At 36.3% G+C, this 14,836-nt stretch overlaps 1 protein-coding gene across 2 annotated transcripts in view; it reads left to right on the forward strand.

Moving 5' to 3' along the window:
* Positions 1-13,254, forward strand: part of KHDRBS3 (KH RNA binding domain containing, signal transduction associated 3) — a 91,567-nt gene extending 78,313 nt beyond the window's left edge. Inside the window, exons 8-11 of one of the 2 annotated variants that reach the window (XR_010350402.1) lie at positions 5,517-5,575; positions 8,899-9,048; positions 10,424-10,480; positions 12,509-13,254. Coding sequence is in view for 1 of the 2 variants with exons in the window: in XM_064398028.1 (XP_064254098.1) it covers positions 5,517-5,575; positions 8,899-8,990 (151 nt within the window). In the remaining variant the exon portion in view is untranslated. Of the gene's footprint in view, positions 1-5,516; positions 5,576-8,898; positions 9,508-10,423; positions 10,481-12,508 lie in introns of those variants that run through there. The other variant, XM_064398028.1, reaches the window with a different exon arrangement.
* The last annotated feature ends 1,582 nt before the right edge of the window (positions 13,255-14,836 follow it).

Genomic DNA, 14,836 nt, shown 5'->3' on the forward strand with positions numbered 1-14,836 from the left:
GGATGTTTTGTTGCTGTGTTCTATTCATAGTTTCAAGGTAAAGCTGTAGCTTCTACTGCTGCTGTTCCTGAGAATTCTTACTTGTACCACGTGCTTTAGTCACCTCTTTTAATTGCCATTTTCCTTAACTCTCTTGAGAGGTGGCACATGAGAATGTAGCGTGAAAAGACTAATTGAGTTGAGACAGCAATAACTGGACATTTCAGATGGTAAAACTGCTCTAGGCAACTGTGTAGTGTTCTGCCAGAAATACCTAGATAGGTCTGAGCTGGTAGATAGCACCAGAATGCAGATGCTTCTGAGGACATTTCACTATTCAGAAGTGAAATTTCTGATTTCTGCCATAAAAAGTAATTCCTAAATAGTGATAGCTAAGGGGATCATTGAGAGGGCACTCTGGCCACCTTTTGGGATTACAGATAACAGATCTGCTGTTTGTATGATCCATTTGAGAGTACAATAGGCTATAATTCAAGGAAGATTGTGTCGTTTTTCTGTATTTTATAAAGTGTTTACATAGGGGTGTCAGTTGTTTTCTGAGATCATTATCTGTTTGACAGACAAACTGAGCTGCAGGGATAAAAATACGTACTAAAGAAATCTCTAATAACTAGCAGCAGAACCAGGGATTAACTAAAAATTTATCTACAAGATGCGAGCAAAGATGTGGCTCTCCTCTTGATGCTCTGGATTTCTACTGTCCTGCTGTAAGTTGGGTTCCAGAATAGGGTGTTCTAGTGAGCCACAGAAGCATTGAGAACAGCTATGCAATGTTCAAGACATTACAGAGTTATGAGAAGCTTCACTGCAGTGATTGTTGTCTTGGATGCTCTTCCTGTTTGCTGTTGACAGATGCTTTTTGCTATCAGATGTAGCTGAGCATGAAGATCTGACAGGAATGATGGAGAGAGGCTTGTTCTTATGCAAGAGTTCTCTTCAGATGTAATCATATCAGTCAGGGTCTAACATATAAGAACTATTAGAGAGATCCTCATTTGCTTTTTCTGTTTTGTTGTTCTGTGCAACTCTGGGTGGAAGCACAAAGGGTGGTGCTTGTTGGAGCTTCGCTTGGCACAAAAGGAAACCTTGGTGTTTGCAAGGGTTTTAATGTCACTTTCTGAAACTGCCCTGGTTTCTGCCTAAAGGAATCAAAATTACTTGTGATACTCACGTGAAAAAGCTGAAATTTTTGGTCAGTTTTTTCATAATAAGCATTACTGGAAGCTGAACTGTTGGCCAAGGCTGTTTTTCATCAGAAGCCAAAGAAAGTTTCAGATCACTTGGTGCTTATACCAGGCTTGTCAGTGCTTAAGTCTGGGATTTTCCAGTAAACTGGGAGCTTTTAGTCAGAGACCTTTTAATCTTCCCTTAGCAAGCAGGCTCCCTGCCATGCTGCTTCTGTTTCAAATGCAGAAGTGTCATCATGCCCATTCTAAAAGATGCCTGTATCAAATGTAAAGAGCTGTGGCAATCACATGAATTAAGTGCTATATATTTTTGGTACTTTTGTGCATTTTTGGAAGTGCACTTGGACTGTGTGGTTGATCTGCCTGTTTTAGGCTTGTCCCAGAAATAGCCTAGTGACCTCTTCTGATATGGAATCACAGGATCATTAAGATGGGAAAAGACCTCCCAAGATGAGTCCAATCTTTGACCAAACACCACCATGTCAACTGAACCACATCACTCAGTGCCACATCCAGACATTTTTTGAACACTTCCAGGGATGGTGGCTCCATCACCTCCCTCAGCAGTTCATTCCAATGCCTGACCACCCTTCCAGTGAGGAAATTCTAACTGAGGTCCAGCCCGAGTCTCCCTGGTACATCTTGAGGCTATTTCCTCTCATCCTGTCTCTGGTTGCCTGGGAGAAGAGACTGACCCCCGCAGGAAATAATCTCTTTTCAGGAGCAATAAGATCTCCCCTGAGCCTCCTTTTCTCCAGGTTTATGGCTAAACACACCCATCTCCCTCAGCTGCCCCTCACAGGACTGACTTTCCAGACCCTTCCCTTCTGCTGTCCTTCCTGGACACACTCAGTGTCTATCTTGTACTGAGGGACCCATGAGAGGTGGGTTGAAACCACTGTTGATATCTGTCCTAGGAGAATATTCCAGTGTCTCTAGTTAGAATAACCTAATAGCAAATAAAGTATAAAAGGTCAATTTCCTTAAGACTTTGCCATCATGTCGAGAGCAGTTATTCTTATTTGGTTTTTGTAAACATTTGTTCATCAAGTTATTTTCAGAAACAAATCAGCTTAGTAGAAAAGCCTGAGAAATTGAAGTAATTTTTCATGGGGCCTTTGAAGACTTATGTTGAATACCTCTAAATTAAAGTATTTTAAGATACTTCTCACAGTGATTCTAGAGAAATGGCAGGAAGCTTCCCAGTCCTCTGGTTTACTAAAGCCATAGAGAAGCATTTCTGTTTCATCAGCTCTGCTGTGCTAGAATCTGAGCTTGCTCCTTTCTGTCTGAAGCTTTTTCTCTAAACACAGAAAACAGGCTCTTCCCTGGCCTTACTTACACTATTTTAAGCCTCATTTCACACTTCTTCTGAACATTGTAGGATTACTGCCCAGCCCTCAGCAATTAGAAACAACGTACTTAGATTTATTGTTGTTTTCTAATCCTGACATAACATTAAGTGGTTTCAAGTTTTTATGCTGACATGGAAAATCAAAGCAATTTTTCTTTGCCATCTCGGTCTTCTCTCTTGTCAGCCCAAAGCCATTATGCTGGAATGGGAATACAAAATAAGCTAAAAGAAGGGATATAAGCAAAAGAACTGTGTGTACAAGATATCTGAATCACAGCTGATACTCCAGTGTTAATTGCACTTGTAACATTTACTTGATGGTTAGGAAGATGCTTGACAACTGAGCTGGATATAGCATGGAATCCAATTATTTATCTAAAATAGTAGATGCATAGGGTATGAGAAAAATAAAGAAAGTGGTTTTATGAAGGCAATTCACATATGAAAACAAAACTCCAAGCATAATCCTTACCTAGCCTTGTTGGGTTCAAAAAGGAAGAATCCATGTCATGTTTTCTCCTTTTTTTTGTGAAAAGATGAGTCACATGAGATAAAGAAGAAAATTAACTGAGTTTGTGGAATTTTTTTTCAGTTTTTTTACATTTCTGTGAGACAAAGTGAAAGGAAGAAGGGCAACCTGAGCTACCTGGTTAGTGGAAGGTGTCCCTGCCCATGGAATTAAGTGATGTTTATGGTCCCTTCCAACATGACCCTTTCTGTGATTCTGTGAAAAGGCCTTTCATCGCAGAGTAATCCATTAAGGGAAATAAAAAGCTTAATATTCTTCAGTCAGACTGCTAAGGTGTCAGAGAATATATATAAAAAGTCTAAATTTAAAGGATGATTTTAAAGCAAAAATGTGTATTATATCTTCTGTCCACAAGAATTATTTAATGTGGCTACTGAAGTCTTTGCAGCAGAAATTAGCTAAACTATCTCAGTTATCTCAGTTAATGAGTTAAAATGTACAATTTAGAAGTTTAGTGTTGCTTTAGGGTGCTTTGAATAAGCTTGCTTTTTGCAGGCAGTATGCTTTCCTTTGGTTTTGAAGTTTTCTCATCTGAAGCTTTGGGTGTGTTTACCACAGAGTTGACTGGAAAATGTTGGCATTATTCATGGAACATGAATGAAGTAGAGCAGGGAGTATTGAATTGCATTGGGCAAGTTTCCTTCCCATTGTACCTTGTACTTTTCAGACAGATGATTAATTTTGAAGGGTTTGTCTGTTAATAAAGCTGAGTTGTATATGTACTCTCAGTATAAGTGAAAGGTTCCTTCCTTTGTGGTGTTTATTTGTTTTGCAGTTCGTGTGCTGTAAAGTGAGTCATTTTTTTGTTTAATAGAAGTATTAGATCTATGAAATGAGACTCCACAAAGTCATTCTGACAGGATTGACAGAGCTCAGCTGCTGTAGACTTCTAAACTTGATCACAGTCTTAAAATAAATAAGTTCTATGTGGAAGGATAGTGAATGTCAGTTTTCAGTTCATTGTCAGAATAAAGACTTTTATGACTGGCTGCTACAGGGAAAAATACTTCTTATTCAAACTTTGCCTTTATTCTGAGGTCCTCATCACCTGAGAAACCATAGAGAAGTTTTTGTAGGGATAATTCTTTGTGGGTCTTCAAAGTGCAGTCGGTTAAGTTTTTGTTTAGGAAGTATTATACCAGCAATAAAAAATACTCATCCAGTCTTTTTAGATATACATTCGTACACACCAAAACTGTATTTTTTTTTTCTGTCCTGGTTATTTAGAGGAGTTTAAAATGTTTAGTTTAAGGAAAAAAAAAAAAAGAGAAGAAACCAAAAACAGACACAAACTGAAGCACAACAAATTCTTTTGTCAGTTCAGAAGTAATTGTGATGTGTTGTTTGTTTTATATAAATGCTTTACCTGCTAATTCATGTTAAGGCTATAAATGGTTTATTTTCACTCTGGTGTTTATTTTGTTAGCAATCAATTTAATGTTAGGAACATTTTGTCAATATGAGTAATTACTTGCTAGTGATCATTTATTAGTGGTTTCCTTCTCACTCGGGAGGTGATTCTATGAAAAGGTATTTCCTTGCTGTATAAATTCATTAAAGGGAAATAAAAAGTTTAAGAGTCTACTGATCTGGTAGCATCATTTCATAGAGTATTTTCCAGATATTGTAAGCTCTGAGTCTGGCTGTTGTTAGAAAGAAAAGGAAAATAACTATTTAGGCACTTGCTTTTCATATCCCACAAACTGTGTTAAAGACTACACATAGCTAGACTTGGATGAAATGTGAGAGCATAGTGGAATGATGTGTAATAAGAGCTGTTCTTCAGTTTCCATTCAGGGGTCTTAACACAAATATAAAAACCATTATGAAAGGGACGACTGATTTAGGCCGTGATTATGGTATTCATCCACACTTTTGATTCCTAACAACTACAGATTAATCTTTTAAGGTAGTTCCTATTGTCATTTCTTCCTGTTAAAATGATAGCCTTTATATTTGTGTTCTGCTGTCTTGTTTTGAAGACACTGGAACTTGTACACACACAGCAGTTTTATAACCTTCCAATCACCAAATATTTGCCTTTTATTGCATTCTTACCAGTGAATTTGAAGATACAAAAGCAAAATATTAGTAATTGACAAAAAGGAATTTATAAGATTAATGAATTGGTTCAGTACCCACATCTCCATTTTTTTCATTAACAGTTGTAAGATCTTTAACTTTCCCAACTATAATTTTAAATGGAAAATTTCCACATCCATTTACAATATGGATGAGTAGCCAAGTAATGAAAAAAAAATCCTGAATGAAATTAAATACAGTTTCTAATCAATAAGCAAGCAGGACATCAATTGTCACTGCCACGCGGATACTTACCTTAGGGCACGTGCTATGTCCTTCAAGCTCTCTTTTTGGAGGTAGAATGTGTAATTATTTCTTCTCATGTTTTCTTTCCTGCTCTCTCCATGCCCCTCCTGCCCTGCAGTGGAGCAGATTACTACGACTATGGCCACGGACTGAGTGAAGACACCTACGACTCCTATGGTGAGTGGCTTTAGCAGCTCAATCACTGCAGCAACAGACTCTTGGCAAAAAAAAAAAAAAAATCATAATGAAAGGATAATTTCTGTGAGGCAAGGCTTAGTCCTGGTAATGGCTGCTCAGGGATTCCTGAGATGTCACAGAGCTCCTTGTGCGCTTATTGAGAAAAATGCCCTCTGTGGTCTGTTAGGTAAAGCAGTCATGGGAAACTAAAGCCAAAGATGTAGAGAAAATAAAACTTAAATCAGGAAGCATGCTGCCTTTTCATGTCACATTCAATAAGATTTAAGAAAAAAATGGGGGAGGAGGACCTTTTTCCAGGAGCTTTTGGCTGCCAAAAGCAAATGCTTGTGGTGTGGCACAGCTTGCATTGAGACTTGGTACAAGGTAGGAATCTGCTGAAGCTCCCAGCTGAATTAGGGCCTAATTGAGTGTGGTTTAGCCTTGTATGATGCTTTTGTTTTAATTCATTTTCATGCATCAGTCCTGGGAAATCAAGCAGGGAGTCATTATGTAAAGGTTAGGGAAGCACTTTAGGTAGCTAATAGACATGAGGGCAGGGGGTTACAGAGACAAAACAATGCATAATGAAGCAAAAAAAAAACATGCCAATTGTAAAGATCACTTTTTTCTTCTTTTTTATTTTCTTTTTTAATATACAAGTGTGATAGTGACAGATTTAATTAAAGAAATCTGTTACGGGTTAGAAGCATAAAGTATTTTAAAAGGCACCTTTGATTAAGGGATAAATGATAAGTCTCTGGCTAGAGATCAGAGAAATACAATCTAGGTCTCTCAAATCTCAAACATTTGAGGATTGTTAGTAACCTGTGTAAAAGATGTGATTCTGAGTGAGGAATGCTTCAATGACTTTAGAGCTCTTGAAATTTTTGGAGGTCTGTTTCTTCAACTCCATGTGGAAGTGTTTCCTGCTTGAAACTAAAATGACCTTAACTAAGTTGTGATAAATGCACCAAATGCAGTAGTTTGCCCAACATATCTGCTTAAACTAATTATTTTGCTTAAGGAGAAAGACAGTTCATCAAAAGCAGAGATCACTTGAAATTCCTCTGTGCCCCAATATTTTCAGTTGGTGTTGATAGATATATAGCTTAAATCTTTATTTCAGCATTAAAATAAACTGTTTGCCATTATAAACCTGATATTTCTAAGACTATTTCAGTAATGCAAAATTGATGGGGGAAAAATGTATGAAACTGCTTAATGTAGATAGACTGATGGGGAGAGATATTGATTGCAATATTTAAGGTTGAAAATATGGATTTTTCATTGCTTTTGCATTTAAAATTGGTTTTCTATTTATCAAAGCACAGCCACTCAGAATATTAAGTGGTGTATTTATTCAAGTTGAAAGAAAGACTATAAATACCTTGAAGAATGATTATGGGTTGCAGCCACTGTAGTTTTTGCTCATATAAATAGTTATACGCTTTATTTCTTAAGTATATCCCTTAAAAGCAGAGTTAGAGATTAATAACCATCTTCACTACATGTAAAGAAGAACATTAGATGCCTCAAAATAAGTAACACTGCCTAGCGAGCAGGTAGTTGTCTAGTGCTGGCTGGGAGGAAATTCAGATTCCCAGGTGGTATCTCAACTTTTCCTTTGAGAAACTGAGGTAACAATCCAGAAGATGTAGGAAGAATATCAGTGTTTTTAGGATTTGGAGCCCTGAACAGCACGAAAATGAACTCGGAAACAGTTCATTTCTGTTTCAAGTGTTTTCTTGTTTCAAGTGTTAGACCTGTACACTTTTACCCTGCTAATTTGATCAACTGCTTGAAAAAGAGCAACTATTCCCCTTAAACTGTAACCAAGACTTCTCTTTTAATTTAATCAGTTCTTGCAGCAGTGTTTTAAAGCTAGGATATTTTTAATTCCTACCTCTCAGTCAGCTGCCAGTACTATTAGGCTCAGGGTCTTTTTTAATGTAAACCTTGCTTTCTGTGTGATGAAGAAGCACAAGAGGTTATTACCAGATGCCCCTGGAAATCACCTGAGGTGAAAGTTTAATTCTTTCAGCCTTTCACCAAATTTGAACTTGTTCGTTTTACCTCCTAGGCAAATGTCCTGACCACCTGGGTATGATTTATAGCCTGGACTCTGCAGGCAGCCACCTACCATCTACATTATTAAAAAGTAGGTAGGATGAGGCTTCTGTGAAGGGATTGTGAAACTGAACCCTTGACATATGGAATCCTTGTCATCTAATTTCAGATATCTCATGTCAGAGCAAGTTACCTCAGCATTCAAATTGCAGGGGTTCTTTGAGTTCTTTTTTTAAAGACAAAGTGATGTCTACATTTATTCTGCCATACATTTGTAGTCTGCCTTTGTTGTCTGGATTGCATTGGGTTCACTGGAAGACCTATCTGTTTAGGGCAGGGCAGTTCAGCAAAAATAAGTATGGAAACACACACACAGTTGTAATATCTGTTTTCTTTTGGGGATTTTTTTTGTTGCTGCTTTTTTATTTTTGTTCTTGCAGATGTGACATAGTACTCTGATTTGTTTACATCATTAAAGTGTACCTAAGTACCGTTTCCTTATACTCTTCATTTAATTCTGTTTTCCTTTTTGCAACTGCCTGGCATAGTAGGTCTGACTCTCATTTAAGATAACTTTTGCTACTTTTTAAAAATATTTATTATCAATTAAAGGTGGTAGGATTATGAATCATTAAATACAGCACAAGCTTATTTTATAGCCAAAATTCAAACAACCAGTGTTACTTGTGCTTTTAATATTTTTTTTTTAAATCTGCCCTCCTATTTCTTGCATTTCAGAGGAGGTGTATGTTTACCTCCAGAGAAATGGAATATTGGCCCTAGCATGCTAAAAGCCACAGGTGTTTGTAGTGATACTTGAGGCTTGGTTTGCATGTTTGAATTAGGCCTAAATTGGCACTGATGCAGAGAAACTTATTTCTGAGAGCAGCTTATTTCCTTATACATAATTCATACCTTCCATTCATTTCATCCCATTGCAATTATTGGTGTGTCTGCTACAGGAGCTGACATTTCTGTGCATTTGCAACAAGCAGGTCCAGCTGAATTTCCACAGCTGTAAATATTTTGGCCATTAGCCTGTCATGTTCCCTGGCCCTGTGTGCTGAGAAATCACTGTGAGATGGCTCAGATAGATGTGCTGTACCCAGATTTCTTGTTTCAAGTGTTAGACTTTGTACACCTTGGTTTCTGTAAACAGAATGTGGCTGTTTGATTCACAGATAAGAAAAATTACTTTCAGCATCTGAAAATGTTGGAAGGGCTCTGACCATATTTTCTTCTTTTCTTCCTTGTAGGGCAAGAAGAATGGACCAACTCACGACACAAGACACCTTCTGCAAGGACAACAAAAGGAGTCTACAGAGACCAGCCATATGCCAGATACTGATTGTACTGTCTGATGTTGTGAAATATCCAATCTCCACCAGTCCTGTATACTGTTCAAAGTAATTTTTTCTATGAACAATCCCTTTTTATTAACTCAAAGTGCATAAAATTCTGAATGGATGGACTGAACTTAAAACATTTTGTTGAAAGAACAACCTGGACAGAAAGATATGTAAAACAAGGAACTTTGTTATTTCCAAACTGTGTTTGAAAAAATAGGTGATCAAAAAAATAACCTTTGATTAACTAGTGTTAAACAAAAAATAGGTTTACTAAATACGTTAGTCCATTCTTTTTAACATAAGTGTAACCTTTTATTTTAAAGGTTTTCAACAATTTAGTTTTTAGCTTTTATTTTCAGCCATTTGCTAGATTTTCTCTTTGCAAACATGCGTAAAAAGGGAAGCAAACTACAAATGCGAATAATGTGGTATTTTGTAACTCAAGTCTTGAAATGTTCTGTAGTGTTAAGCAAAGTTTTACCCTTGCTTGATACTAAATAAACTTTTGAAAGAAAATCAGTGTGTGTGAGATTAATTTTATGCTTTATCTTATAATAAAACTTCATAAATAGTAGTAAACAGGGAGAAGTGTTTAACAGTGATCAGCATAAAAGGATCATATTAAACATTGTGCAACTTCTTTTAAAACAAAATGGTTTAAACTTAAATGTATCTCTCTATATACTCACAGTAGATATAAATGCTGGTTAAAATCTCCAAATGGTATGGATCTGCTTGAGTGCCACATTAAATCAAAATACTTTTGTTTAAAAATGGTTTAAAATAGCTAATGAATTTTCTGGAAAAAGATGTGACTAGTTTTCACCTTGTTGAGCATTTTTTCACTAGTGCAACTTTGGAATTTTTATGAGAATTTTGGTACCTTAATGACCACTTCGCTCCGTGCTGGAAGCAATAAACACAAAGCTTTTAAAGACTTTCTGACTTGACTAATTGAGGTCGCATTCGTCAGAGGCAGAGGATGTGTAACCCTTAAAACGGTCTTCATTTGCAAAGGTAAATAAATCAAATAAGATTTTAATCTCACTTAAGTTATCTTAATATAACCAATAAAAACAGGGAGGGCTACAACTTAGAAAGTTTCATTTTAGAATGTAGGAAAGACTTGTGAGGACACCTAAATTATCATTTTAAAACGTTTAATTTGTATTAGTCATCTAAAAAGCCTTAGCTTAGCTAGTTAAATTTGGACAAACTATTCCCTATTAAACAACTGTAAAACCTCATAACCAATAGTTTGTAATATATTATTTTCCCATAAATTCTAGTAACTTAAACATTGCAAATGTTATCTAAAGCTTTTTTTAAGCATTGTTTCTATTAATTACAGTTTGATTTGCATTGTTTTCTTTAATTTTTATTTGAAATTCTTTGAAATTTAGTAAAAACATTTTTTTTCCTCTCTTGTCAGGAAACTCACCTCCTTGGACAGCCAAGAGAACAAAAACCCTAATCTTCTGATGCTTTGGTAGGTATCTTTACTCAGCTCTGAAATTATTAGATAATGAAATACTTAGATAATATTTGATCAGGTCCTTAATTCTGCACAAAGCTTTAAGATGTGTGTCACTGTCTGAGTTCAATTCTGGTAGAAAATCAACAGCTTTAAACTTCCATTAATCAGGACTGTCATTAAGCTGTCACAGTGTGTGGACACTCCCCTGGCAGTTTATTGAAAGGTGTGCATAACTTTGGCAGCATCACAAACAATTAAGTCTTTGATTGGACAGGGGAAACTGAAGAAACCAAATGTAATTTGATGCTTGTAGTTTTCAAATAGGAATTTAAAACTCTAATCTGGTCAACAAACATGTCTAAAATATGAAAAATACATTTTGTAAGCTGATGTTCAAAGCAGGCATTTCTGCACAAGTAGCAGACTGATTCTGGCATTAATTGAAGGAGAACAAATCCATTAAGAAACATTAGCTGAAGAATAGCTGGCTCTACTGTTTCTGGTCAATTCAATATATAAAGTAAGAAATAATTTAACTGTATTTATGCTCAGATGGTGTATATTTTAAATAAAACAGATTTCTACTTGGAATGGTAATTCTTCCTGCTAACCTCATGATCTCAGTGTTTTTAGTTGACAAGGCTCAGATAAATAGAGCTTTATACTGTGAAATATTGCATAAGTTGCACTGCCTCTGTGTACTGCAGTAAATTTAAGAGGCTGCTGTCACAGGCTAAAGGAACCTTTTGTACACACAAAATGGCTTTAGAACTGTTTTGAGCGTTTTAAGGGCTTAAATCAAAGGACTCTAAGAGTAGGAGAGCTTCAAGAAGATTTCTCCCCTTTGGGGCTCAGAGAGGAAAGATTTAATACCAGCTGCTAGAATTGCTGTGGCAAAACTGAATATATAAATACCTTTTAAAGATATTTATAACAATTGGCACAATCTCGCCTTCTGGTCACATCTTAAATCATATAATAAGATGAATTTCATAGAAAGTGTTCATCTGCAAACATCATGAATTATTTTAAATAGACAGAATGAAACTTCAGGGGTTGAAACTAAAATACCTAATAGCAAGGGTGGCTAATAGATAAATATGTGAATCAGAAGTGGATTCAGTATTCTGTATTATTTATCCAACTCTCTTTTATTTAATGCCATATTTTCTTCTTGCCTCCAGTATGGAGGATGAATGTGTGATCAGCATGTGTTATTTCTGCCACTTCTCTGCTACTCTGCCCTGAAGTCCTACACAACCTTAAATTGTTTTAGATTCCCTTTGGGGTAGATAAATGTGTCTCCCTGATAACAGAGGCTCTAAGTGCACCACTGAATGATTACCATGTGAATGAAGTCTTCCTTCTTCCAATGCTCTACATCTTATTTCTCCTAAGAAAATGTGTTTCCATGCCTCTTCAAAGAAAAGAAAGTATCAATTCTCATGTCCTATGTGTGCACAATAAACTACATCAGTTCAAACAAATGGTATTGGATATTCTTCAAAACTATTTTTGCAGTGCAAAACTTATCTTGGCATTTCCTCAAATAACATGCACTAGCATTGTTCTGCTATTGCATTTCTCTTGTGGGCACTTTTGTTTTTCTGTGGAGTAATCTCCTAAATTAAATCAGTTTGATTCTGAGCAGAGGGAAAAATAATCTAAAAAGGTCTCTACATGAAAGAAAACCAATGTAGAAGGCAGCCTTCTTTCCATTGTGACAAACTTAGAAGTGTGTTTTCATTCTAGTAGAGTTTTGCACTCTGACACTGGCCTGTTACTATATGTTACTGGTCAAAAAAGTAATGTTAATGGTCATAATTAGTCATATCAATAATTTGCCTTTATTGAATCTTCTTATAAAATTTCCACTGAATTTCAGTGATAGCAGTTTCTGCAATGCTTGCCTAGATCCACATACATTTATTATATGCATAATTGTCTGATTCCTCTACTTGCAGTTTGACAGGCTTCAGAGAATTCATGATCTCTAGTCTCAAGATATATACAAATAAAGTGTATTTTGCTCTTTTTCAGGAACTTCTGCCATGTTAATTATGGACTGCTTAGAGCACTGTACTTACCTTGTATGCTCAGACACTGACGAGAACGAGTATGAGAATCCTGCTCAGCATTTCTTGTATGAAAGCCTTAAAGTGTGATACAGCATACACTTTTTAAAAATAATTGTATATTGAAATTCTTAACTGTATAGTGATGCAACAATGTTTTATTTGGAGCTCAATAAAGAATTTCCATCTAAGTTCCTGTTACAAAGCAATAATGTGACCTCCTTTTCTTTAGTGACTCTTTTTAGCCTTATGCAGCAAGTGTGAGAGAGTGTGTGAAGTCTCATGACTAGAACTTAAATGCTTCTGGAAATAGCTTGTCTAATGTATGGACAACATGGATAAGTTAAAATGAAGATTAGTGTTTTCTGCTGAAGCTTTTTTTAATAGCTAATTGTAAACAAGTCTGCTCCAGACAAGACTCTTGGGTAGATATAATGCTCCAACTTCCATTTCCTTCAAAAACTTGTATAACAAGAAGTGTTTAATCCCTATCAATTATATTATGCTGCTTATTCTCTTTCACTTGGTGTTTGATGCTTAGAAATCTTTTCTCTAATACACAGTCACAGGTTTTCTAGTAGTAGAGTCTTGGATGAGAATTTTACACCTTGATAAATCTTGTATCCAGCAATCATGTTTCCTCAATGCTTTCTGTTTTATATTAATTGTGATTGTGATAATTTGTAGCAGAAATAAAGTTCTGGTAATTTATTTTCTTTTGTTCTTTTTCATAAATACTGCTTGCACAGCACGTGTGCCCTATTCATAATTATGGTTCCATCAGATTTTGCTTCGCTGAATCACAATTTATTGCCAACAAAAGTATAATTTGGTTCTGTGTTGTTGCTGTTTTGAACATAAACAATACCACTTGACAGTTTCACACCAAAATGCTGCCTCTTCAACAGGTTTTCATAACTTCTAATTCCATATACTGACTGCTGAAAAATATCTTGGAATTTGTGGGGTTGTGGATAAAAATAAGATTTCCTATTAACTGTGGCACCAAGCTAATTATCTTGAGTAAGGCAGTTTTTAATAGACTTAGTAAGCTGACCATTAAAAAGTTTGTATGTTTAACCTCTGAATATTTAAGGTGATTTTGTCAGTTAATCTCACCATCTGGAGAGGTTTTCCCTGCCTTCATTTCTCACAGTGCTAAAACTGCATTTCTAAACTGTTTTATACAGCCAGGAATAGTAATTATTTAAATAAATGAAAGCAAAATCAAGAAAAAAAATCTTTGAATAAGCACAAGAGATGTATAATAATAATTCCTTCAGACTGACAGGCAGGAGCCTCCGGTTCCACCTTACATTTTAAATGCAGGCCAAGTATAAAAACTGTGTATAGATACTGTGTGGAGAATTTAGATAAGCAGAATGCAATTTCACTTTCTGTAATTTGGACACCAGGACTGCCAGCACAAGCTCATTTGAGGAGCACTATGAACTACTCAAGGAGTGAAGTATCACCTTCCATTCTGGGGTCATGGGCTGCTTAATGGCAATACTAAAATATTTTGCTAGTGTGACTTGTGTGACTGTCAGGGTTATCTGGCAAATGTGGCTTTCTTGGGATCTTGTTTGACTGCCGAGTGGCCTAAGAGGATCCACTGGGGTCTGGTCAAGGTGGGCTGCCTGTGGCCATCCAGCTTTTGGGGTTACCAGTACTTTGCTTTGTTTCACTGAGAGTTTAAGGACTGGCTGTCTCCAGCCTTTGCAGCCTGGACTTCAGCCCCTTCCAACCAAAACCACTCTAAGACTCTGTAGCTCCATTTCTGCTGGGTTTTATCATTGCTAGGTAAAAATTTAAGTTCTTGTGATTGTGTTTTGAGTGAAATCTGGGTCTCACTTGTCACTCACTTCAGGAGCACACTGCAGCCTTGTGCAGCCTCAGTGATGTTACACTGTGCCACAGTCCTGGTGCTCTGTTCCCAGGTGCCATTTCATCAATTTGCTTCAAAGGTTTTGAGGAAGATGTGAGCCTGCTACTTCAAATGAGTTGTCCAGTCTGCATCACAGCCTGCACCATTGTGTCTGCTCTTTTGGGGATGACCCCACCTATGAGGCACAATAAATCTCTGAAAAGATGTTTGTTCCATGACTATGATTTAGAACATACTTTGAGATCAGATATCTTTCTAAGTGATGTTGAAGAACATAAATTTCATGTTGGAACTTCATCCTTCTGGTAACAAAGGAGCTGAAAATTTAAAGATCAGAATGCAAAGCTCAACTTAAAATGCATATATAATGATTTGGTATAAATAAAATCAAATCTGTTCTTGAGT

This window comes from Passer domesticus, chromosome 1 (genome assembly GCF_036417665.1).
Source record: "Passer domesticus isolate bPasDom1 chromosome 1, bPasDom1.hap1, whole genome shotgun sequence".
NCBI classification, from domain to species: Eukaryota; Metazoa; Chordata; class Aves; order Passeriformes; family Passeridae; genus Passer; species Passer domesticus.